General features: G+C 38.0%; 2 protein-coding genes across 35 annotated transcripts; one reads left to right on the plus strand and one right to left on the minus strand.

The window, feature by feature from the left end:
* Positions 1 to 920: 920 nt before the first annotated feature.
* On the minus strand, positions 921 to 21,971 carry LOC127503814 (serine/threonine-protein kinase pim-2-like). Of its 34 annotated transcripts, none has more exons than XM_051877954.1 (10): positions 19,359 to 21,971; positions 18,898 to 18,990; positions 18,537 to 18,821; positions 18,063 to 18,272; positions 17,780 to 17,874; positions 17,579 to 17,629; positions 13,157 to 13,535; positions 7,396 to 7,575; positions 7,000 to 7,139; positions 921 to 1,263 (listed from the first exon to the last, which is right to left on the minus strand). In XM_051877954.1, exons 1-9 carry the CDS (start codon positions 19,420 to 19,422, stop codon positions 7,036 to 7,038), a joined length of 1,461 nt encoding a protein of 486 aa, XP_051733914.1. In that variant the 5' UTR covers positions 19,423 to 21,971; the 3' UTR covers positions 921 to 1,263; positions 7,000 to 7,035. The 34 variants fall into 34 exon arrangements, 32 of the variants coding, with proteins under 32 accessions (XP_051733914.1, XP_051733909.1, XP_051733915.1 ...); XM_051877949.1 differs by lacking the exon at positions 7,396 to 7,575 and adding an exon at positions 12,880 to 13,059; XM_051877955.1 differs by lacking the exons at positions 7,000 to 7,139; positions 13,157 to 13,535 and adding exons at positions 1,516 to 1,655; positions 16,956 to 17,334.
* A 138-nt stretch (positions 21,972 to 22,109) lies between these two features.
* Positions 22,110 to 23,873, plus strand: LOC127503820 (cytochrome c oxidase subunit 8B, mitochondrial). The gene is made up of 2 exons (XM_051877964.1): positions 22,110 to 22,304; positions 23,474 to 23,873. The coding sequence occupies exons 1-2, from the start codon at positions 22,185 to 22,187 to the stop codon at positions 23,582 to 23,584; spliced, it is 231 nt and encodes a 76-aa protein (XP_051733924.1). The 5' UTR covers positions 22,110 to 22,184; the 3' UTR covers positions 23,585 to 23,873.
* Positions 23,874 to 24,591: the final 718 nt, after the last annotated feature.

Genomic DNA, 24,591 nt, shown 5'->3' on the forward strand with positions numbered 1-24,591 from the left:
CTAAGTAGCTACGATCAACTTAAGTTTACAATGTTTTTGGGAAACGCTGCCCTGGCCATACATTTAGGTTTTGCAGATTCAGGGTCTTAGCGCTTTAAATTGAAGGGTTTATACTCTCATTAATTTGATACGCTACTCCACATTGGAAGAACAGACATGCCAACTAGTTACTGACCTGGTGCAGACACATATCTGAAGCGGACTGATAACGTCTTATTTGGAGCGAGATTTACACAAGGTGTGTTTACCTAACGTAAAACAAATAACCGGCGCAACCAGAAATCTGTCCCAGTGCCTCTCTGAGAGCACGCTGCAGTTCCATTTCTCACCACAGATTTACATTGGAAATTTGTGGGGCGCTGTAGAGCTAGGGAGGGCTCCGAGACCGGCTGCCCCACTTAGTATCATGAATACATGCCTGCCGAATCCTTGTGCTACATTTTAATATATCCTGCTCACTTTACGACTTAAAATAGTCTAGAAAATCCGCTGTGGCCTAAAGAGAATAGGTTTGTTCGAGATGCATCGGCGCTGCGCAGACTGATCGGCGAATGACATCAAAGTACCGCGAGAGTGTTTCGAGAGCATACGACATGCTTATGAATCGCTCTCGCGGTACTTTGATGTCTTTTTAGGCGGATCAGTCTGCACAGCGCGAACAAGACCATTGATGTGATTACAAACAGATTGAGTTAAGGATTTAAAATGACCTAAATCTTTCTAATAGTACAAGAATATCTTCTTTAACCTAAATAATCAATGGGGGTGTCATGCACAAAATTATTATTATTATTGTCCACAGGCTCTAGTCTCATTTATTGTAGGGTTATGTTTTAGACAGACTCTACAATGCACTGAAGTTTGCAACCATGTAGATTTTTATTTACATATGTACAGTTTTTTGGGGGGAAGCACAAAAATATGTCATTGCCTTTTCACTTCTCATAGGCCAAGACTGTTTAAAAGCATTTCTTCTTTTGTATTCACTATAAAAACATTTATTCAAAGGGGTCATATATACAGATTGGTCATATATAAGGTGCTATATAAATAAAGATGACTTGTCTTGACTTGACTTTAAAAAAAAACAACAAAGCAAAATAATTTTTAAAACGAAGCAAATGTGGCTGTGATGACATGATGACTTCTTCCCAGTCTTGCAGTCTCTCGTGTTCTTGTTCAGACGTGGACAGGCTCTGAGTTCCCAGTCAGGTTGGAGTTGGACTTCAGGCTTCGTGTCAAGTCTCGAGCTCAAGTTATTTCCTATTAAATATAAAGATTATATGAACAAGTCAACTCATGAATGATATTTTAGAGCTGATTTACAACAGAATTAAATTCTGTTTGCATCACTGATTCTGTTATTTGAAATATATTGAATTATAATGAAGGTGACTGGACTTGACTATAACAAGAACATTACAATGAACACAAATTTGAAAATCTCACTACAAATAATCCAGAACTGAAGACAAATGATAATAATCCTACTCTGTCTGTTACACTTCCTCACACCTGAAATCCCTGATCGAGTGAATCTCCTGAACTTCTTCAATCTAGATCATTCCTAATCCATTTATGTTGTAACATCTGCTCTAACGTCGGCCGTTTAGTTGGATCCCGGGCGAGGCACTGGCTAATCAGATCACTGCATTCTGTACAAATTTTAATAAGGAGAGAGCTGGTTAGTCATGACCATGTGACTTGGCATGTATGAAAACAGCATCTAAAACATGATTAATATAATGTAGAATGTTCCTTATCTTTCTTTTAAAAGGGAAGTATGTAGTTTCTTCACTATACGTTGAGCTATATATAAAAGTCTTCCATACTTCACCTTTAACTGTTTCTGTACAGAGTGTTTGCTTTATGTGTGTGTGTTTATCAATGTTATCAATATTATTCACTCACCTTTGGATAAGTTGGAGGTCTGAAATATAACTTTGGCTTGTGTGATTTCCCTTCTGTTGCGAAAAGGAGGACAAGCGTTCACCATCTTATACAACATCACTCCTAGAGCCCAGACATTTGCTGGGACGGCGTGGAATCGAGGATCTGTGAAGACTTCAGGTGGGCAGTGATCCTGTATTCCTGTAAGCAAGACATTTGCATATTGTTGAGATTTTTTAAAGCATCAAATCATTAGTAAGTCACTACATTCAGGTTTCCACACTCCCAAAATGCTCACCAACGTATGTGTCGCTCTCGTAGCCATTGCTACTAAATAGCTGACCGCAGCCAAAGTCTATCAGCTTGATCTCTAACGTGTGCTTCAACAGGAAATTGTCCGCATGAATGTCATTGTGGAAAACATCATGCTCGATGCAGTGTTGTGCTGCCAGCACAGCCTGACGCATGAAGACCCGAGCTATTGTTTCATCCAGCTGAGGATTGCGATCGATGAAGTCCAGCAAGCTCTCGCAGGGTTCGGGGTACTCCATAACCAGAGTGAATTTTCGAGGGTGTTCGAACCACTCGTAGAGTTGAATGACGTAGGGGCTTATGGGTTCTCGCCTCATCATTAGCAGCAGCGCCACTTCTGTAATGAGAGGTTCAGGATGCCCAGGCTAGAGAAAAGTAGTAGACAGAGGGTCAGCTGGGTAAAAATCTGAAGAAAACACATTATTTTTACACATACTTTACTTTGATGTTTTTAGATACGTTCAAAAGAACCTTTTCAGCTCAAAGTTATTTGGTGCCTCTAGGCTTATTTGTCAATCACATTTACACCTAATGCTTCCTACGCGTGTATTAACTACAGTAATCTGCACTTAAACAACTAAATACATATTCAGGTTTTGGCCAACTTACGATATCAAGATAAAGAAAGTTGTCAAACTTGCGCATCCGTTTGATGGCAACCTGCAAAAAAAAAGAATAAAGTAAAAACTTTCAATAACAGTAACAGTATTCAATTCTTGCACTAAGTATTAAATCATCTATAACTGTTTTTTAAATATGTTTTGATGCATGCTAGAGCAAAATGTTTGTACAATTCAGTAAGATTTACCTTTTTGCCATCAAATTTGCGTGTTCCCTCGAACACACTGCCAAATGTTCCGGATCCGATCATCTTTCCCACGTAGTAGAGAGACTCAAAGGACTCTGAAAAACGAACAGAAATATATGAGCTTGTTAGATCCATTGTTTTATTTAAAAGAGCATCAGTGCTGGTTGTGTCGAGAAAATAATATTAATATTCTGTGAAAACGAGCCTTAAGATATGTTTAGTGGAAAATAAGATGACAATACTGTTTAAAATAATGTTGGAGAAATAATGACTGGTGATTTACCATTATATGGCTTGACGCCGGAGTGATCTGGTGCAGGTGATGACGGCTCAGGATCAATCTCAGACTCCAGATCTGATGGAGGGACAAAAGGCTCCACAACATCCACAGAACTGCAGTGGAAACAGCAGCAGAAAGGAAGCTTCAGAGCCTTCCATAGCCTCTTCCAGAAAGAACCAAATCCTTTCCTCTTCCTGCATTCTGTAGGTTTTTCTGAAATGAAGAAAAACAATTGAAAACACAACAATTAGAAACTGACTTCAGCGTTATTTCTAAATATTCCCTGAATGTTTAAAACGTCCAGTTTTTTCAATGTTTCAAAAATATTTTTTCTTGATTAAAGAAACATTCTATTTTATAATTTTGCATTATGGGAAAGTTGCTTTTGAATGTTCTCTAAATGTTCTGAAAATGTTAGACAAACGTCCAGTTAAACTATTTCTAATAAATAAGGCCCAGCCTTATTTCAGCCTCACCTGTTGAGCTCTTGGTCACAGGAGAAGATTCCCTGGCTCCCGGAGCAGTTCGGCCATGTGAAGTCTCTGGTGGCTCAAGAGGAACTTGACCTGGCAGCGGAGGGCACGTCCACCCTTCGAGGCTGTCGGACCTGGACAAACAGATGCTGCTGCAACTGCCCTGTTCGCTTGGGCTGTCCGAAATATCACCACTCCACCTCCATTCGACGCTGTACGAGCCTCTGCTGCTAAGGCTGATGGACTCTCTGCTGAACCGCCTCACTACATTGTCCTCAGAGAGGGAATCTGTGGAAACAGTTCAGCCATTGAATATAGAAACAGAAACTGAGCCATAATTTCTTAATTAAAAGCCAATTCTGACCTCTGCGAGAGAGTTTAGATAAAGTGGACGGACGTCCATCATCTGGCCTCTGCTGGCTGCCGCTCTGCCACTCCCTCCTCCGGTGATCCTGACCTGAGGACACAGAAACAGCCAAATCAGAAGACAGAGGTGTTAAATATCCAGGCTCTGTGTCTGGGCCGAGTCTGGCAGCGGATCCTGATCACGGTCCTCAGAACCGGGTCTCCAAATCAAATGTTTTAATAATAATCAATAATCAATGGCAGTGGTCAATTACAAATTATTACTATAGTTACTCAAATTGAAAAGTTTATTTCATATGCAAGGAATAGGAATCAAATACATGTGATCATTTAGCTGGGAAAATTGGGGGATCAAATGGGTTACCTGACACAAGTTTCTTCATATTAATTTAGTCAATCATTGTACAACATCATACCATAACATACCATAAACAAATGAAAACCTAAAGCACTCACCTCCTCTTTCACTCATGTGAGCCATCGATATCCTCCTGTAAACTGAAATAATACAATACAACATACAATACAAAAACAATAAAATACAATTCTCCCAAGAAATCCCCCTCCCCAAAAAATAAATAAAAAAATTAAAAAACAATAAAAAATTAAATAAAACTCCAAACTCCTTCTATAATAAGAAATGAACAATGAAATAAAACTGTCCTTAGAAATAATATGAACTCCTTCAAAAAATTAAACTTTATGTAAAGGATATATCCTCCGATCTCCTTCTAGAATAAAAGTCTCCTCTCTGAAATCCTCTGAACAGCTTCAAAATCGCAAGATCAGCACAGAAAATATTCTGCCAAAGTCTCTGAATTCGCCTCGTCTCTCAATCAACATATAGCGATCGGTTCAAGTGTAAACATGTGCAGTCAGGATTCATAACACGCGTCGCTATAGCGACTAAAATTCGAATCACGCATTCGCATGCATGGACACCTGAAGTCGCGTGCATGAGCAGAGAAATCTGAACACATTATTGAATAGTTACAAACTTCATTTTGACGTTTTATTTAATACATATGAGCAGTAGCGGCTCCTGGACAGACATTTAGGGCAGATTCAGGGTCTTAGCGCTAGATTTTTGTAAGATTTATGTTCTAATCGCTGAACACACCAGACACACTTTTGACAGAATTCTCATGTCCTTGCGTTAATTATCCTGAGGGTGGCGCTCTAATGATGATTGACACTCTAGTAAACGGAATTGTGTTGCTGTTGAAGTCTGTAGTTTTGAAAGTTTAATAATAAAAAATAAAAAAAACGAGGAACGCATAGAATGTCATCTTAGAATTGCTTAATGTAGTATTTATTGCTTCGGAATGTTGTTTTATAATATTGCAAGTTATGCAGGAATTCCAGTGAGGAAAAAAGTAGTCTATTCTCAAAAACATATAAAACAAACACAACAGAACTGCTGTATATGAAAGCTATTCACATGAGCACGTTTAAATTGAAGGGTTTATACTCTCATTAATTTGATACGCTACTCCACATAGGAAGAACAGACATGCTAACCAGTTACTGACCTGATGCAGACACATATCTGAAGCGGACTGATAACGTCTTGTCTGTGTAAGTTGTGTTTACCTAACTTTAAAAATAAGCGGGGCAACCAGAAATCTGTCCCAGTGCCTCTCTGAGAGCGCGCTGCAGTTCCATTTCTCACCACAGATTTACATTGGAAATTTGTGGGGCGCTGTAGAGCTAGGGAGGGCTCCGAGACCGGCTGCCCCACTTAGTATCACGCAGACATGCCTGCCGAATCCTTGTGCTACATTTTAATATATCCTGCTCACTTTAAGACTTAAAATGATCTAGAAAATCCGCTGTGGCCTAAAGAAAATAGGCTTGTTCGAGATGCATCGGCGCATGACATCAAAGTACCGCGAGAGTGTTTGGAGAGCATACGACTCCTTATGCTTATGAATCACTCTCGCGGTACTTTGATATCATCCGCAGATCAGTAAGCAGATTGAGTCAAGGACCTATCAGCCTGCACCATCAAGAGTTTCATGACAGAAACTTTTATTTGTTTTAGGTAACTATTCCTATAAGCTTGAAGATTGACCTAAATCTTTCTAGTAGTACAAGAATATCTTCTTTAACCTAAATAATCAATGGGGGTGTCATACACAAAATTATTATTATTATTGTCCACAGGCTCTAGTCTCATTTATTGTAGGGTTATGTTTTAGACAGACTCTACAATGCACTGAAGTTTGCAACCATGTAGATTTTTATTTACATATGTACAGTTTTTTGGGGGGAAGCACAAAAATATGTCATTGCCTTTTCACTTCTCATAGGCCAAGACTGTTTAAAAGCATTTCTTCTTTTATATTCACTGAAAACATTTATTCAAAGGGGTCATATATACAGATTGGTCATATATAAGGTGCTATATAAATAAAGATGACTTGTCTTGACTTCAAAAAAAAAACAAAGCAAAATAATTTTTAAAACGAAGCAAATGTGGCTGTGATGACATGATGACTTCTTCCCAGTCTTGCAGTCTCTCGTGTTCTTGTTCAGACGTGGACAGGCTCTGAGTTCCCAGTCAGGTTGGAGTTGGACTTCAGGCTTCGGGTCAAGTCTCGAGCTCAAGTTATTTCCTATCCAATACAAAGATTATATGAACAAGTCAACTCATGAATGATATTTTAGAGCTGATTTACAACAGAATTAAATTCTGTTTGCATCACTGATTCTGTTATTTGAAATATATTGAATTATAATGAAGGTGACTGGACTTGACTATAACAAGAACATTACAATGAACACAAATTTGAAAATCTCACTACAAATAATCCAGAACTGAAGACAAATGATAATAATCCTACTCTGTCTGTTACACTTCCTCACACCTGAAATCCCTGATCGAGTGAATCTCCTGAACTTCTTCAATCTAGATCATTCCTAATCCACTTATGTTGTAACATCTGCTCTAACGTCGGCCGTTTAGTTGGATCCCGGGCGAGGCACTGGCTAATCAGATCACTGCATTCTGTACAAATTTTAATAAGGAGAGAGCTGGTTAGTCATGACCATGTGACTTGGCATGTATGAAAACAGCATCTAAAACATGATTAATATAATGTAGAATGTTCCTTATCTTTACTTTAAAAGTGAAGTATGTAGTTTCTTCACTATACGTTGAGCTATATATAAAAGTCTTCCATACTTCACCTTTAACTGTTTCTGTACAGAGTGTTTGCTTTATGTGTGTGTGTTTATCAATGTTATCAATATTATTCACTCACCTTTGGATAAGTTGGAGCTCTGAAATGTAACTTTGGCTTGTGTGATTTCCCTTCTGTTGCGAAAAGGAGGACAAGCGTTCACCATCTTATACAACATCACTCCTAGAGCCCAGACATTTGCTGGGACGGCGTGGAATCGAGGATCTGTGAAGACTTCAGGTGGGCAGTGATCCTGTATTCCTGTAAGCAAGACATTTGCATATTGTTGAGTTTTTTTAAAGCATCAAATCATTAGTAAGTCACTACATTCAGGTTTCCACACTCCCAAAATGCTCACCAACGTATGTGTCGGTCTCGTAGCCATCGCTACTAAATAGCTGACCGCAGCCAAAGTCTATCAGCTTGATCTCTAACGTGTGCTTCAACAGGAAATTGTCCGCATGAATGTCATTGTGGAAAACATCATGCTCGATGCAGTGTTGTACTGCCAGCACAGCCTGACGCATGAAGACCCGAGCTATTGTTTCATCCAGCTGAGGATTGCGATCGATGAAGTCCAGCAAGCTCTCGCAGGGTTCGGGGTACTCCATAACCAGAGTGAATTTTCGAGGGTGTTCGAACCACTCGTAGAGTTGAATGACGTAGGGGCTTATGGGTTCTCGCCTCATCATTAGCAGCAGCGCCACTTCTGTAATGAGAGGTTCAGGATGCCCAGGCTAGAGAAAAGTAGTAGACAAAGGGTCAGCTGGGTATAAATCTGAAGAAAACATATTATTTTTACATGTACTTTACTTTGATCTTTTTAGATACGTTCAAAAATTGCCTTTTCAGCTCAAAGTCATTTGGTGCCTCTAGGCTTATTTGTCAATCACATTTACACCTAATGCTTTCTACTTGTGTATTAACTACAGTAATCTGCACTTAAACAACTAAATACATATTCAGGTTTTGGCCAACTTACGATATCAAGATAAAGAAAGTTGTCAAACTTGCGCATCCGTTTGATGGCAACCTGCAAAAAAAAAGAGAATAAAGTAAAAACTTTCGATAACAGTAACAGTATTCAATTCTTGCACTAAGTATTAAATCATCTATAATTGTTTTTTAAATATGTTTTGATGCATGCTAGAGCAAAATGTTTGTACAATTCAGTAAGATTTACCTTTTTGCCATCAAATTTGCGTGTTCCCTCGAACACACTGCCAAATGTTCCGGATCCGATCATCTTTCCCACGTAGTAGAGAGACTCAAAGGACTCTGAAAAACGAACAGAAATATATGAGCTTGCTAGATCCATTGTTTTATTTAAAAGAATATCAGTGCTGGTTGTGTCGAGAAAATAATATTAATATTCTGTGAAAACGAGCCTTAAGATATTTTAGTGGAAAATAAGATGACAATACTGTTTAAAATAATGTTGGAGAAATAATGACTGGTGATTTACCATTATATGGCTTGACGCCGGAGTGATCTGGTGCAGGTGATGACGGCTCAGGATCAATCTCAGACTCCAGATCTGATGGAGGGACAAAAGGCTCCACAACATCCACAGAACTGCAGTGGAAACAGCAGCAGAAAGGAAGCTTCAGAGCCTTCCATAGCCTCTTCCAGAAAGAACCAAATCCTTTCCTCTTCCTGCATTCTGTAGGTTTTTCTGAAATGAAGAAAAACAATTGAAAACACAACAATTAGAAACTGACTTCAGCGTTATTTCTAAATATTCCCTGAATGTTCAAAACGTCCCGTTTTTTCAATGTTTCAAAAATATTTTTTCTTGATTAAAGAAACATTCTATTTTATAATTTTGCATTATGGGAAAGTTGCTTTTGAATGTTCTCTAAATGTTCTGAAAATGTTAGACAAACGTCCAGTTAAACTATTTCTAATAAATAAGGCCCAGCCTTATTTCAGCCTCACCTGTTGAGCTCTTGGTCACAGGAGAAGATTCCCTGGCTCCCGGAGCAGTTCGGCCATGTGAAGTCTCTGGTGGCTCAAGAGGAACTTGACCTGGCAGCGGAGGGCACGTCCACCCTTCGAGGCTGTCGGACCTGGACAAACAGATGCTGCTGCAACTGCCCCGTTCGCTTGGGCTGTCCGAAATATCACCACTCCACCTCCATTCGACGCTGTGCGAGCCTCTGCTGCTAAGGCTGATGGACTCTCTGCTGAACCGCCTCACTACATTGTCCTCAGAGAGGGAATCTGTGGAAACAGTTCAGCCATTGAATATAGAAACAGAAACTGAGCCATAATTTCTTTATTAAAAGCCAATTCTGACCTCTGCGAGAGAGTTTAGATGAAGTGGACGGACGTCCATCATCTGGCCTCTGCTGGCTGCCGCTCTGCCACTCCGTCCTCCGGTGATCCTGACCTGAGGACACAGAAACAGCCAAATCAGAAGACAGAGGTGTTAAATATCCAGGCTCTGTGTCTGGGCCGAGTCTGGCAGCGGATCCTGATCACGGTCCTCAGAACCGGGTCTCCAAATCAAATGTTTTAATAATAATCAATAATCAATGGCAGTGGTCAATTACAAATTATTACTATAGTTACTCAAATTGAAAAGTTTATTTCATATGCAAGGAATAGGAATCAAATACATGTGATCATTTAGCTGGGAAAATTGGGGGATCAAATGGGTTACCTGACACAAGTTTCTTCATATTAATTTAGTCAATCATTGTACAACATCATACCATAACATACCATAAACAAATGAAAACCTAAAGCACTCACCTCCTCTTTCACTCATGTGAGCCATCGATATCCTCCTGTAAACTGAAATAATACAATACAACATACAATACAAAAACAATAAAATACAATTCTCCCAAGAAATCCCCCTCCCCAAAAAATAAATAAAAAAATTAAAAAACAATAAAAAATTAAATAAAACTCCAAACTCCTTCTATAATAAGAAATGAACAATAAAATAAAACTGTCCTTAGAAATAATATGAACTCCTTCAAAAAATTAAACTTTATGTAAAGGATATATCCTCCGATCTCCTTCTAGAATAAAAGTCTCCTCTCTGAAATCCTCTGAACAGCTTCAAAATCGCAAGATCAGCACAGAAAATATTCTGCCAAAGTCTCTGAATTCGCCTCGTCTCTCAATCAACATATAGCGATCGGTTCAAGTGTAAACATGTGCAGTCAGGATTCATAACACGCGTCGCTATAGCGACTAAAATTCGAATCACGCATTCGCACGCATGGACACCTGAAGTCGCGTGCATGAGCAGAGAAATCTGAACACATTATTGAATAGTTACAAACTTCATTTTGACGTTTTCTTTAATACATATGAGCAGTAGCGGCTCCTGGACAGACATTTAGGGCAGATTCAGGGTCTTAGCGCTAGATTTTTGTAAGATTTATGTTCTAATCGCTGAACACATCAGACACACTTTTGACAGAATTCTCATGTCCTTGCGTTAATTATCCTGAGGGTGGCGCTCTAATGATGATTGACACTCTAGTAAACGGAATTGTGTTGCTGTTGAAGTCTGTAGTTTTGAAAGTTTAATAAAAAAAAATAAAAAAAACGAGAAACGCATAGAATGTCATCTTAGAATTGCTTAATGTAGTATTTATTGCTTCAGAATGTTGTTTTATAATATTGCAAGTTATGCAGGAATTCCAGTGAGGAAAAAAGTAGTCTATTCTCAAACAAACATAAAACAAACACAACAGAACTACTGTATATGAAAGCTATTCACATGAGCACGTTTAAATTGAAGGGTTTATACTCTCATTAATTTGATACGCTACTCCACATAGGAAGAACAGACATGCCAACTAGTTACTGACCTGATGCAGACACATATCTGAAGCGGACTGATAACGTCTTGTCTGGAGTTGTGTTTACCTAACTTTAAAAATAAGCGGGGCAACCAGAAATCTGTCCCAGTGCCTCTCTGAGAGCGCGCTGCAGTTCCATTTCTCACCACAGATTTACATTGGAAATTTGTGGGGCGCTGTAGAGCTAGGGAGGGCTCCGAGACCGGCTGCCCCACTTAGTATCACGCAGACATGCCTGCCGAATCCTTGTGCTACATTTTAATATATCCTGCTCACTTTAAGACTTAAAATGATCTAGAAAATCCGCTGTGGCCTAAAGAAAATAGGCTTGTTCGAGATGCATCGGCGCATGACATCAAAGTACCGCGAGAGTGTTTGGAGAGCATACGACTCCTTATGCTTATGAATCACTCTCGCGGTACTTTGATATCATCCGCAGATCAGTAAGCAGATTGAGTCAAGGACCTATCAGCCTGCACCATCAAGAGTTTCATGACAGAAACTTTTATTTGTTTTAGGTAACTATTCCTATAAGCTTGAAGATTGACCTAAATCTTTCTAGTAGTACAAGAATATCTTCTTTAACCTAAATAATCAATGGGGGTGTCATACACAAAATTATTATTATTATTGTCCACAGGCTCTAGTCTCATTTATTGTAGGGTTATGTTTTAGACAGACTCTACAATGCACTGAAGTTTGCAACCATGTAGATTTTTATTTACATATGTACAGTTTTTTGGGGGGAAGCACAAAAATATGTCATTGCCTTTTCACTTCTCATAGGCCAAGACTGTTTAAAAGCATTTCTTCTTTTATATTCACTGAAAACATTTATTCAAAGGGGTCATATATACAGATTGGTCATATATAAGGTGCTATATAAATAAAGATGACTTGTCTTGACTTCAAAAAAAAAACAAAGCAAAATAATTTTTAAAACGAAGCAAATGTGGCTGTGATGACATGATGACTTCTTCCCAGTCTTGCAGTCTCTCGTGTTCTTGTTCAGACGTGGACAGGCTCTGAGTTCCCAGTCAGGTTGGAGTTGGACTTCAGGCTTCGTGTCAAGTCTCGAGCTCAAGTTATTTCCTATTAAATATAAAGATTATATGAACAAGTCAACTCATGAATGATATTTTAGAGCTGATTTACAACAGAATTAAATTCTGTTTGCATCACTGATTCTGTTATTTGAAATATATTGAATTATAATGAAGGTGACTGGACTTGACTATAACAAGAACATTACAATGAACACAAATTTGAAAATCTCACTACAAATAATCCAGAACTGAAGACAAATGATAATAATCCTACTCTGTCTGTTACACTTCCTCACACCTGAAATCCCTGATCGAGTGAATCTCCTGAACTTCTTCAATCTAGATCATTCCTAATCCACTTATGTTGTAACATCTGCTCTAACGTCGGCCGTTTAGTTGGATCCCGGGCGAGGCACTGGCTAATCAGATCACTGCATTCTGTACAAATTTTAATAAGGAGAGAGCTGGTTAGTCATGACCATGTGACTTGGCATGTATGAAAACAGCATCTAAAACATGATTAATATAATGTAGAATGTTCCTTATCTTTACTTTAAAAGTGAAGTATGTAGTTTCTTCACTATACGTTGAGCTATATATAAAAAGTCTTCCATACTTCACCTTTAACTGTTTCTGTACAGAGTGTTTGCTTTATGTGTGTGTGTTTATCAATGTTATCAATATTATTTACTCACCTTTGGATAAGTTGGAGCTCTGAAATGTAACTTTGGCTTGTGTGATTTCCCTTCTGTTGCGAAAAGGAGGACAAGCGTTCACCATCTTATACAACATCACTCCTAGAGCCCAGACATTTGCTGGGACGGCGTGGAATCGAGGATCTGTGAAGACTTCAGGTGGGCAGTGATCCTGTATTCCTGTAAGCAAGACATTTGCATATTGTTGAGTTTTTTTAAAGCATCAAATCATTAGTAAGTCACTACATTCAGGTTTCCACACTCCCAAAATGCTCACCAACGTATGTGTCGGTCTCGTAGCCATCGCTACTAAATAGCTGACCGCAGCCAAAGTCTATCAGCTTGATCTCTAACGTGTGCTTCAACAGGAAATTGTCCGCATGAATGTCATTGTGGAAAACATCATGCTCGATGCAGTGTTGTACTGCCAGCACAGCCTGACGCATGAAGACCCGAGCTATTGTTTCATCCAGCTGAGGATTGCGATCGATGAAGTCCAGCAAGCTCTCGCAGGGTTCGGGGTACTCCATAACCAGAGTGAATTTTCGAGGGTGTTCGAACCACTCGTAGAGTTGAATGACGTAGGGGCTTATGGGTTCTCGCCTCATCATTAGCAGCAGCGCCACTTCTGTAATGAGAGGTTCAGGATGCCCAGGCTAGAGAAAAGTAGTAGACAGAAGGTCAGCTGGGTATAAAGCTGAAGAAAACATATTATTTTTACATGTACTTTACTTTGATCTTTTTAGATACGTTCAAAAGAGCCTTTTCAGCTCAAAGTTATTTGGTGCCTCTAGGCTTATTTGTCAATCACATTTACACCTAATGCTTCCTACGCGTGTATTAACTACAGTAATCTGCACTTAAACAACTAAATACATATTCAGGTTTTGGCCAACTTACGATATCAAGATAAAGAAAGTTGTCAAACTTGCGCATCCGTTTGATGGCAACCTGCAAAAAAAAAGAGAATAAAGTAAAAACTTTCGATAACAGTAACAGTATTCAATTCTTCAACTAAGTATTAAATCATCTATAATTGTTTTTTAAATATGTATCCTCCTGTAAACTGAAATAATACAATACAACATACAATACAAAAACAATAAATACAATTCTCCCAAGAAATCCCCCTCCCCAAAAAATAAATAAAAAAATTAAAAAACAATAAAAATTAAATAAAACTCCAAACTCTTCTATAATAAGAAATGAACAATAAAATAAAACTGTCCTTAGAAATAATATGAACTCCTTCAAAAATTAAACTTTATGTAAAGGATATATCCTCCGATCTCCTTCTGAAATCCTCCTGAACAGCTTCAAAATCGCAAGATCAGCACAGAAAATATTCTGCCAAAGTCTCTGAATTCGCCTCGTCTCTCAATCAACATATAGCGATCGGTTCAAGTGTAAACATGTGCAGTCAGGATTCATAACACGCGTCGCTATAGCGACTAAAATTCGAATCACGCATTCGCATGCATGGACACCTGAAGTCGCGTGCATGAGCAGAGAAATCTGAACACATTATTGAATAGTTACAAACTTCATTTTGACGTTTTATTTAATACATATGAGCAGTAGCGGCTCCTGGACAGACATTTAGGGCAGATTCAGGGTCTTAGCGCTAGATTTTTGTAAGATTTATGTTCTAATCGCTGAACACATCAGACACACTTTTGACAGAATTCTCATGTCCTTGCGTTAATTATCCTGAGGGTGGCGCTCTAATGATGATTGACACTCTAGTAAACGGAATTGTGTTGCTGTTGAAGTCTGTAGTTTTGAAAGTTTAATAAAAAAAACGAGAAACGCATAGAATGTCATCTTAGAATTGCTTAATGTAGTATTTATTGCTTCAGAATGTTGTTTTATAATATTGCAAGTTATGCAGGAATTCCAGTGAGGAAAAAAGTAGTCTATTCTCAAACAAACATAAAACAAACACAACAGAACTACTGTATATGAAAGCTATTCACATGAGCACGTTTAAATTGAAGGGTTTATACTCTCATTAATTTGATACGCTACTCCACATAGGAAGAACAGACATGCCAACCAGTTACTGACCTGATGCAGACACATATCTGAAGCGGACTGATAACGTCTTGTCTGGAGTTGTGTTTACCTAACTTTAAAAATAAGCGGGGCAACCAGAAATCTGTCCCAGTGCCTCTCTGAGAGCGCGCTGCAGTTCCATTTCTCACCACAGATTTACATTGGAAATTTGTGGGGCGCTGTAGAGCTAGGGAGGGCTCCGAGACCGGCTGCCCCACTTAGTATCACGCAGACATGCCTGCCGAATCCTTGTGCTACATTTTAATATATCCTGCTCACTTTAAGACTTAAAATGATCTAGAAAATCCGCTGTGGCCTAAAGAAAATAGGCTTGTTCGAGATGCATCGGCGCATGACATCAAAGAACCGCGAGAGTGTTTGGAGAGCATACGACTCCTTATGCTTATGAATCACTCTCGCGGTACTTTGATATCATCCGCAGATCAGTAAGCAGATTGAGTCAAGGACCTATCAGCCTGCACCATCAAGAGTTTCATGACAGAAACTTTTATTTGTTTTAGGTAACTATTCCTACAAGCTTGAAGATTGACCTAAATCTTTCTAGTAGTACAAGAATATCTTCTTTAACCTAAATAATCAATGGGGGTGTCATACACAAAATTATTATTATTATTGTCCACAGGCTCTAGTCTCATTTATTGTAGGGTTATGTTTTAGACAGACTCTACAATGCACTGAAGTTTGCAACCATGTAGATTTTTATTTACATATGTACAGTTTTTTGGGGGGAAGCACAAAAATATGTCATTGCCTTTTCACTTCTCATAGGCCAAGGCTGTTTAAAAGCATTTCTTCTTTTATATTCACTGAAAACATTTATTCAAAGGGGTCATATATACAGATTGGTCATATATAAGGTGCTATATAAATAAAGATGACTTGTCTTGACTTCAAAAAAAAAACAAAGCAAAATAATTTTTAAAACGAAGCAAATGTGGCTGTGATGACATGATGACTTCTTCCCAGTCTTGCAGTCTCTCGTGTTCTTGTTCAGACGTGGACAGGCTCTGAGTTCCCAGTCAGGTTGGAGTTGGACTTCAGGCTTCGTGTCAAGTCTCGAGCTCAAGTTATTTCCTATTAAATATAAAGATTATATGAACAAGTCAACTCATGAATGATATTTTAGAGCTGATTTACAACAGAATTAAATTCTGTTTGCATCACTGATTCTGTTATTTGAAATATATTGAATTATAATGAAGGTGACTGGACTTGACTATAACAAGAACATTACAATGAACACAAATTTGAAAATCTCACTACAAATAATCCAGAACTGAAGACAAATGATAATAATCCTACTCTGTCTGTTACACTTCCTCACACCTGAAATCCCTGATCGAGTGAATCTCCTGAACTTCTTCAATCTAGATCATTCCTAATCCACTTATGTTGTAACATCTGCTCTAACGTCGGCCGTTTAGTTGGATCCCGGGCGAGGCACTGGCTAATCAGATCACTGCATTCTGTACAAATTTTAATAAGGAGAGAGCTGGTTAGTCATGACCATGTGACTTGGCATGTATGAAAACAGCATCTAAAACATGATTAATATAATGTAGAATGTTCCTTATCTTTACTTTAAAAGTGAAGTATGTAGTTTCTTCACTATACGTTGAGCTATATATAAAAAGTCTTCCATACTTCACCTTTAACTGTTTCTGTACAGAGTGTTTGCTTTATGTGTGTGTGTTTATCAATGTTATCAATATTATTCACTCACCTTTGGATAAGTTGGAGCTCTGAAATGTAACTTTGGCTTGTGTGATTTCCCTTCTGTTGCGAAAAGGAGGACAAGCGTTCACCATCTTATACAACATCACTCCTAGAGCCCAGACATTTGCTGGGACGGCGTGGAATCGAGGATCTGTGAAGACTTCAGGTGGGCAGTGATCCTGTATTCCTGTAAGCAAGACATTTGCATATTGTTGAGTTTTTTTAAAGCATCAAATCATTAGTAAGTCACTACATTCAGGTTTCCACACTCCCAAAATGCTCACCAACGTATGTGTCGGTCTCGTAGCCATCGCTACTAAATAGCTGACCGCAGCCAAAGTCTATCAGCTTGATCTCTAACGTGTGCTTCAACAGGAAATTGTCCGCATGAATGTCATTGTGGAAAACATCATGCTCGATGCAGTGTTGTACTGCCAGCACAGCCTGACGCATGAAGACCCGAGCTATTGTTTCATCCAGCTGAGGATTGCGATCGATGAAGTCCAGCAAGCTCTCGCAGGGTTCGGGGTACTCCATAACCAGAGTGAATTTTCGAGGGTGTTCGAACCACTCGTAGAGTTGAATGACGTAGGGGCTTATGGGTTCTCGCCTCATCATTAGCAGCAGCGCCACTTCTGTAATGAGAGGTTCAGGATGCCCAGGCTAGAGAAAAGTAGTAGACAGAAGGTCAGCTGGGTATAAAGCTGAAGAAAACATATTATTTTTACATGTACTTTACTTTGATCTTTTTAGATACGTTCAAAAGAGCCTTTTCAGCTCAAAGTTATTTGGTGCCTCTAGGCTTATTTGTCAATCACATTTACACCTAATGCTTCCTACGCGTGTATTAACTACAGTAATCTGCACTTAAACAACTAAATACATATTCAGGTTTTGGCCAACTTACGATATCAAGATAAAGAAAGTTGTCAAACTTGCGCATCCGTTTGATGGCAACCTGCAAAAAAAAAGAGAATAAAGTAAAAACTTTCGATAACAGTAACAGTATTCAATTCTTCAACTAAGTATTAAATCATCTATAATTGTTTTTTAAATATGTTTTGATGCATGCTAGAGCAAAATGTTTGTACAATTCAGTAAGATTTACCTTTTTGCCATCAAATTTGCGTGTTCCCTCGAACACACTGCCAAATGTTCCGGATCCGATCATCTTTCCCACGTAGTAGAGAGACTCAAAGGACTCTGAAAAACGAACAGAAATATATGAGCTTGCTAGATCCATTGTTTTATTTAAAAGAATATCAGTGCTGGTTGTGTCGAGAAAATAATATTAATATTCTGTGAAAACGAGCCTTAAGATATTTTTAGTGGAAAATAAGATGACAATACTGTTTAAAATAATGTTGGAGAAATAATGACTGGTGATTTACCATTATATGGCTTGACGCCGGAGTGATCTGGTGCAGGTGATGACGGCTCAGGATCAATCTCAGACTCCAGATCTGATGGAGGGACAAAAGGCTCCACAACATCCACAGAACTGCAGTGGAAACAGCAGCAGAAAGGAAGCTTCAGAGCCTTCCATAGCCTCTTCCAGAAAGAACCAAATCCTTTCCTCTTCCTGCATTCTGTAGGTTTTTCTGAAATGAAGAAAAACAATTGAAAACACAACAATTAGAAACTGACTTCAGCGTTATTTCTAAATGTTCCCTGAATGTTCAAAACGTCCAGTTTTTCTCAGTGTTTCAAAAATATTTTTTCTTGATTAAAGAAACATTCTATTTTATAATTTTGCATTATGGGAAAGTTACTTTTGAATGTTCTCTAAATGTTCTGAAAATGTTAGACAAACGTCCAATTAAACTATTTCTAATAAATAAGGCTCAGCCTTATTTCAGCCTCACCTGTTGAGCTCTTGGTCACAGGAGGAGATTCCCTGGCTCCCGGAGCAGTTCGTCCATGTGAAGTCTCTGGTGGCTCAAGAGGAACTTGACCTGGCAGCGGAGGGCACGTCCACCCTTCGAGGCTGTCGGACCTGGACAAACAGATGCTGCTGCAACTCTCCTGTTCGCTTGGGCTGTCCGAAATATCACCACTCCACCTCCATTCGACGCTGTACGAGCCTCTGCTGCTAAGGCTGATGGACTCTCTGCTGAACCGCCTCACTACATTGTCCTCAGAGAGGGAATCTGTGGAAACAGTTCAGCCATTGAATATAGAAACAGAAACTGAGTCATAACTTCTTTATTAAAAGCCAATTCTGACCTCTGCGAGAGAGTTTAGATGAAGTGGACGGACGTCCATCATCTGGCCTCTGCTGGCTGCCGCTCTGCCACTCCCTCCTCCGGTGATCCTGACCTGAGGACACAGAAACAGCCAAGTCAGAAGACAGAGGTGTTAAATATCCAGGAAGCTCCTGGCTCTCTCTGTGTCTGGGTCGAGTCTGGCAGCGGATCCTGATCACGGTCCTCAGAACCGGGTCTCCAAATCAAATGTTTTAATAATAATCAATGGCAGTGGTCAATTACAAACTATTACTATAGTTACTCAAATTGAAAAGTTTATTTCATATGCAAGGAATAGGAATCAAATACATGTGATCACTTAGCTGGGAAAATTGGGGGATCAAATGGGTTACCTGACACAAGTTTCTTCATATTTAGTCAATCATTGTACAACATCATACCATAACATACCATAAACAAATGAAAACCTAAAGCACTCACCTCCTCTTTCACTCATGTGAGCCATCGATATCCTCCTGTAAACTAAAATAAAACAATACAACATACAATACAAAAACAATAAAATACAATTCTCCTAAGGAATCCCCCCTCCCCAAAAAATAAATTAAATAAATTAAAAAATTAAAAAACAATAAAAAATTAAATAAAACTCCAAACTCCTTCTATAATAAGAAATGAACAATAGAATAAAACTGTCCTTAGAAATAATATGAACTCCTTCAAAAAATAAAACTTTATGTAAAGGATATATCCTCCGATCTCCTTCTAGAATAAAAGTCTCCTCTCTGAAATCCTCCTGAACAGCTTCAAAATCGCAAGATCAGCACAGAAAATATTCTGCCAAAGTCTCTGAATTCGCCTCGTCTCTCAATCAACATATAGCGATCGGTTCAAGTGTAAACATGTGCAGTCAGGATTCATAACACGCGTCGCTATAGCGACTAAAATTCGAATCACGCATTCGCACGCATGGACACCTGAAGTCGCGTGCATGAGCAGAGAAATCTGAACACATTATTGAATAGTTACAAACTTCATTTTGACGTTTTCTTCAACACACATGAGCAGTAGCGGCTCCTGGACAGACATTTAGGGCAGATTCAGGGTCTTAGCGCTAGATTTTTGTAAGATTTATGTTCTAATCGCTGAACACATCAGACACACTTTTGACAGAATTCTCATGTCCTTGCGTTAATTATCCTGAGGGTGGCGCTCTAATGATGATTGACACTCTAGTAAACAGAATTGTGTTGCTGTTGAAGTCTGTAGTTTTGAAAGTTTAATAATAATAAAAATAAATAAATAAAAAAAACGCGTAGAATGTCATCTTAGAATTGCTTAATGTAGTATTTATTGCTTCAGAATGTTGTTTTATAATATTGCAAGTTATGCAGGAATTCCAGTGAGGAAAAAAGTAGTCTTTTCTCAAACAAACATAAAACAAACACAACAGAACTACTGTATATGAAATCTTTTCACATGAGCACGTTTAAATTGAAGGGTTTATCATTAATTTGATACGCTACTCCACATAGGAAGAACAGACATGCCAACTAGTTACTGACCTGATGCAGACACATATCTGAAGCGGACTGATAACGTCTTGTCTGGAGTTGTGTTTACCTAACTTTAAAAATAAGCGGGGCAACCAGAAATCTGTCCCAGTGCCTCTCTGAGAGCGCGCTGCAGTTCCATTTCTCACCACAGATTTACATTGGAAATTTGTGGGGCGCTGTAGAGCTAGGGAGGGCTCCGAGACCGGCTGCCCCACTTTGTATCACGCAGACATGCCTGCCGAATCCTTGTGCTACATTTTAATATATCCTGCTCACTTTACGACTTAAAATAGTATAGGAAATCCGAAAAAAAAAAAAAAAAAAAAAATATATATATATATATATATTTTTTTTTTTTTTTTTATTAAAATATTTTGGTGGACTGCAGGCCAACAGTAGGCTAACTGTATTTTCTGTAGTCTCCCATCCACTACTATGTTTACCCAACTATGATGACTACTACTTCTGAACTTACCAATTGTCAAACTTTTATAATAGCTTGTTTTGGATAAAGAAGGGAACGCAGTAATACTGGGATACATGTATCAACTTGTCAGGTTTTGAGGTGAAGGGGTGAGACGAGGACTCAGGTGCAGAGCAATGGGCTTTTTATTTAAATATAAAACGAAACGAAAACAAAATAAAAAAAATCTAAAGGAAATCTGTATGCTCAGGGCATTCATTGCTTATATTTTTAAATAATTTATTTAGTATTATTTTAAATACATGCTCTATACTTAGAAAATACGTGAAATTTAAAGGGATAGTGCATCATTTATTCTCCCTCAAGTTGTTCCAACCCCATATGAGTTTATATCTTATGCTGAACACAAAAGAAGATATTTTGAAGAATGTTGCAGAAGCCATCGACTTCCATAGTAGGAAAAAAAAAAATACTATTGAAGTTAATGGCAACCATCAACTGTCTGGTTAACTTAACAAACAGTGGCACCTATGTATATAAGACCATGTGTTCACAAAAAGAATCAGTGTGTGTTAAACTAACTGTATCCTTTATCCTAGTCAGTATGGTGGAAGTGTATAAAAATGGCAAGGTTTATGTCTATATAGAAATCGGTGTCCAAAAATAAACCTACCTGAAACATTAACCAATGTAAAAAGCATGAAAATTATAATATTAAGAGGTGTTCATCTTTTATGACACAAGTACGAAACAACTTAAAAATTTAATTAAAAAAATAAATAAATAAATAAAAATGAAAATTGCAGACTACTATTCAAAAATAAAATGGAGGCCACCACTGTGAGAGTCTACCATGGTTATTATGTGTCCAGTAGGCTTTCTTATTTCAAATTTGTCTTAGGCCCTTTGAATTTTGGTGACATGCTGCCTTAGTTCTTCATAATTTAACAGTAAATAATATATTCTCATAGTATGCACACAAGGATCTGTCAACTGGCATATGTTTTGCTAGGTTCATTAGTTCGTACAAAGCCAGGCGATTATGTAAGAAGTAAAAGAAGATTGTTCAGTGACCATTTAACTGTCAGTGTCACTGTTACATAACTACACAAATGTAATGAATAATCTTAATAATGTAAAACTATAGTGACGGTGCAAGACTGTTTATTTATAACAGTCTAAACTAAAAATGGGTTATGCACAAAAAAACTACAACTCCCACACGCATACGGATGTTTCCCATCAGCACTTGCTGCAGTGTTGCCGCACATTCCGGGGCCATCTTCCTCTTCCTGTTCATTACATACTCGATTTTAGAGCAGCAAGATGTCTGGATTTCTGCGGGGAATTGCTCGGATCCGCACCGCTCCGGCTCTGCGGGGATCAACCATCACCCAGCGAGCCAACATCGCCTCGCGACCTGCCAAGGATGCGCTGGGGCCCGCTGTGAGTATTTGTAGATATCTGGTTGTTTCCCTTGCAGCTCGTGAAGGGCAGGCCATGACCTCCTTGGCATTCACCTTTAGACTCAATGTGATCATAGGAAACATACATAAAAATCATACAAATTCAGTTTAGTTTGAGCTTTAATTCACACGATTTGCATTAGTCTTGGACTGATGTAGTTTGGGGTTGAAGCGGCACTCAAAACGTCATCGGCCTATAGCGGATATTCAGAAGGTCGTAGTGCTGACAGACGATAGATGGTGAACTGAATCTCAACATTAATCAATATTTATATTACTTTTAATTACTCTTAAAGAAAAATCATTCGCGTTTTAAGGGCCATTGTGTATATTTCAAGCGCTATATATGTATGTATGTATGTATGTGTGTGTATATATATAATATATACACACACGTATGTATGTGTATATGTGTGTGTGTATATATAATATATACACACACGTATGTGTGTGTATATATGTATGTATATGATACTAGTAAGCTAATATTTTGTCTTCAGGTCTTTATATATATATATATATATATATAATTACTGTCAATTGATTTAAAATGAACTATTCACACACTTTTATGTAATTAATCATGATTAATCACACCTAACTTTAAAATTTTAAATATAATTATATTTTTTATTGTATAATGTCATATTGAAATGTAAAAACGGCATGAATACAGTATATTTTAAATATTTGCTCAATGGCAGCTCTTTACATCTCTAAGTACTGTGAATGAAGGCCAGTATCACCGATACCAGTACTTCTGCTACTGATGTAAACAGAACTTGCACTAGTATTTTTTTTCCTTCCCATTGTGATATATATCCAAGTCTCAAACAAGAAAAATGGAGAGCAGGACTTATTGGCATTTGACTGCATTGTTGTGGTTTGGTATTGCTGTGATCTCATGTGAGTGACAGTAAACACATCATTAGAGAGATTGTTGCAAGAGGCAGGGGAAGATATTTTGATTAATGATTACAAGGGCATGAAAAAAATCACTTATAATAAATACTGCAATTTTCCTTTAAAATATAACTGTCATCAATTTTCATTTCATGGTGACTTTAAGTGGTTATGTTGCGTTCACACTATATACATATATTACATGGTTACCTAACGGTTGTTTGGGTCTTGTGTCTGTATTTACAGGAGACAACAGCTGGTCTGGCCATATTTAGTCTTGCCATCCTGGGACCAGCTGGGTGGGTTCTGGCCAACCTGGAAAACTATAAAAAGAGGGACTCCGCTGCATCTGAGTGATCAATCTGTCATTGACTGAAAGCAGTTTGTCTGGTTTTATTGCTTTTAACACATTGGGACCACCATCACACAGACCTCCGACTTACCTGAACAGCAGAACGATTCCTCTCCTTTGAGCCACCCAGCTACCTCTCCATGCGACTGGTTACTTTCCTCCAAACACTCCGGTCTTCTTTACACCGAGCGTCTGCTCCTTCTTACCAACTGTGTAATAATAACATATAATCATGGGTGTTTCTTATTACCTGGAGCTGTTACATTTGAAATAAACCATTATTTAAATCTTAAATTCTGTCTCTCTGTTGTTGTTGTTGTTGTTTTTTGGACAATAGGCTACTGGAATAAAGCAAGATATAATGCATTGCAGTAACCTGTTGCATGACAGGTTTGCATTTTAATGTCTTTAAATCTTGTATGGTAGCCAATTCAATTAATTACAAGTCAATGACTCTGCAAGTCTTATACAACTTGTGTAAGATTCATCTTGGAATCCTGCAACAAACTTACTGAATCATTTATTGGGTCTGATCAAATATTATAGATCTCAAAATATGATGACAAACATATCTGTTATGAAACAAAAAATTAGATACTCAAGAAATGTCATATTTGGTAGTGGTTTTCAATCCTGGTATGCACATTTTTAATTGTCTCCTAATTCAGATAATCAGTCATTAACTGAACTAAGTACCACATTATATCATTGTTACTGACATTTTATTAAAATATATTTTGACTTTCACAAATATACACAGACGTGTGTGTAGACTATTTAGCCTTTATTTAATTAAAATACATAATGAATTCATTTTAGTTTTATCTATTATTTTTTTTTCTTTTAAGATAACACTTAGCAAATGAATCATATGAAAAATGTGAAAAATAATAATCAAGAAAAAACGTTTTTCTTTATTACTAGTAATAATGTAAAGATGTATACTTGCCACCAGCTTTTATGGGAAAACTCAGTTCAAAACACTTTTAAAAAAAAAAGTCAACCATTTTTA

The sequence above is a fragment of the Ctenopharyngodon idella genome, chromosome 21 (genome assembly GCF_019924925.1).
Source record: "Ctenopharyngodon idella isolate HZGC_01 chromosome 21, HZGC01, whole genome shotgun sequence".
Lineage (NCBI taxonomy): Eukaryota > Metazoa > Chordata > Actinopteri > Cypriniformes > Xenocyprididae > Ctenopharyngodon > Ctenopharyngodon idella.

Excerpts from the sequence above, each read along its gene's own strand:
- LOC127503820 (XM_051877964.1), top strand. The coding sequence starts at position 22,185 with ATGTCTGGATTTCTGCGGGGAATTGCTCGGATCCGCACCGCTCCGGCT. Across the intron at positions 22,305-23,473 it reads AGGATGCGCTGGGGCCCGCT|GAGACAACAGCTGGTCTGGC; the intron begins GTGAGTATTTGT and ends CTGTATTTACAG.
- LOC127503814 (XM_051877930.1), bottom strand. The coding sequence starts at position 19,422 with ATGTTGTATTGTTTTATTTTAGTTTACAGGAGGATATCGATGGCTCAC. Across the intron at positions 18,822-18,897 it reads ATCTAAACTCTCTCGCAGAG|ATTCCCTCTCTGAGGACAAT; the intron begins GTCAGAATTGGC and ends CTGTTTCCACAG. Across the intron at positions 18,273-18,536 it reads TGTGACCAAGAGCTCAACAG|AAAAACCTACAGAATGCAGG; the intron begins GTGAGGCTGAAA and ends TCTTCATTTCAG.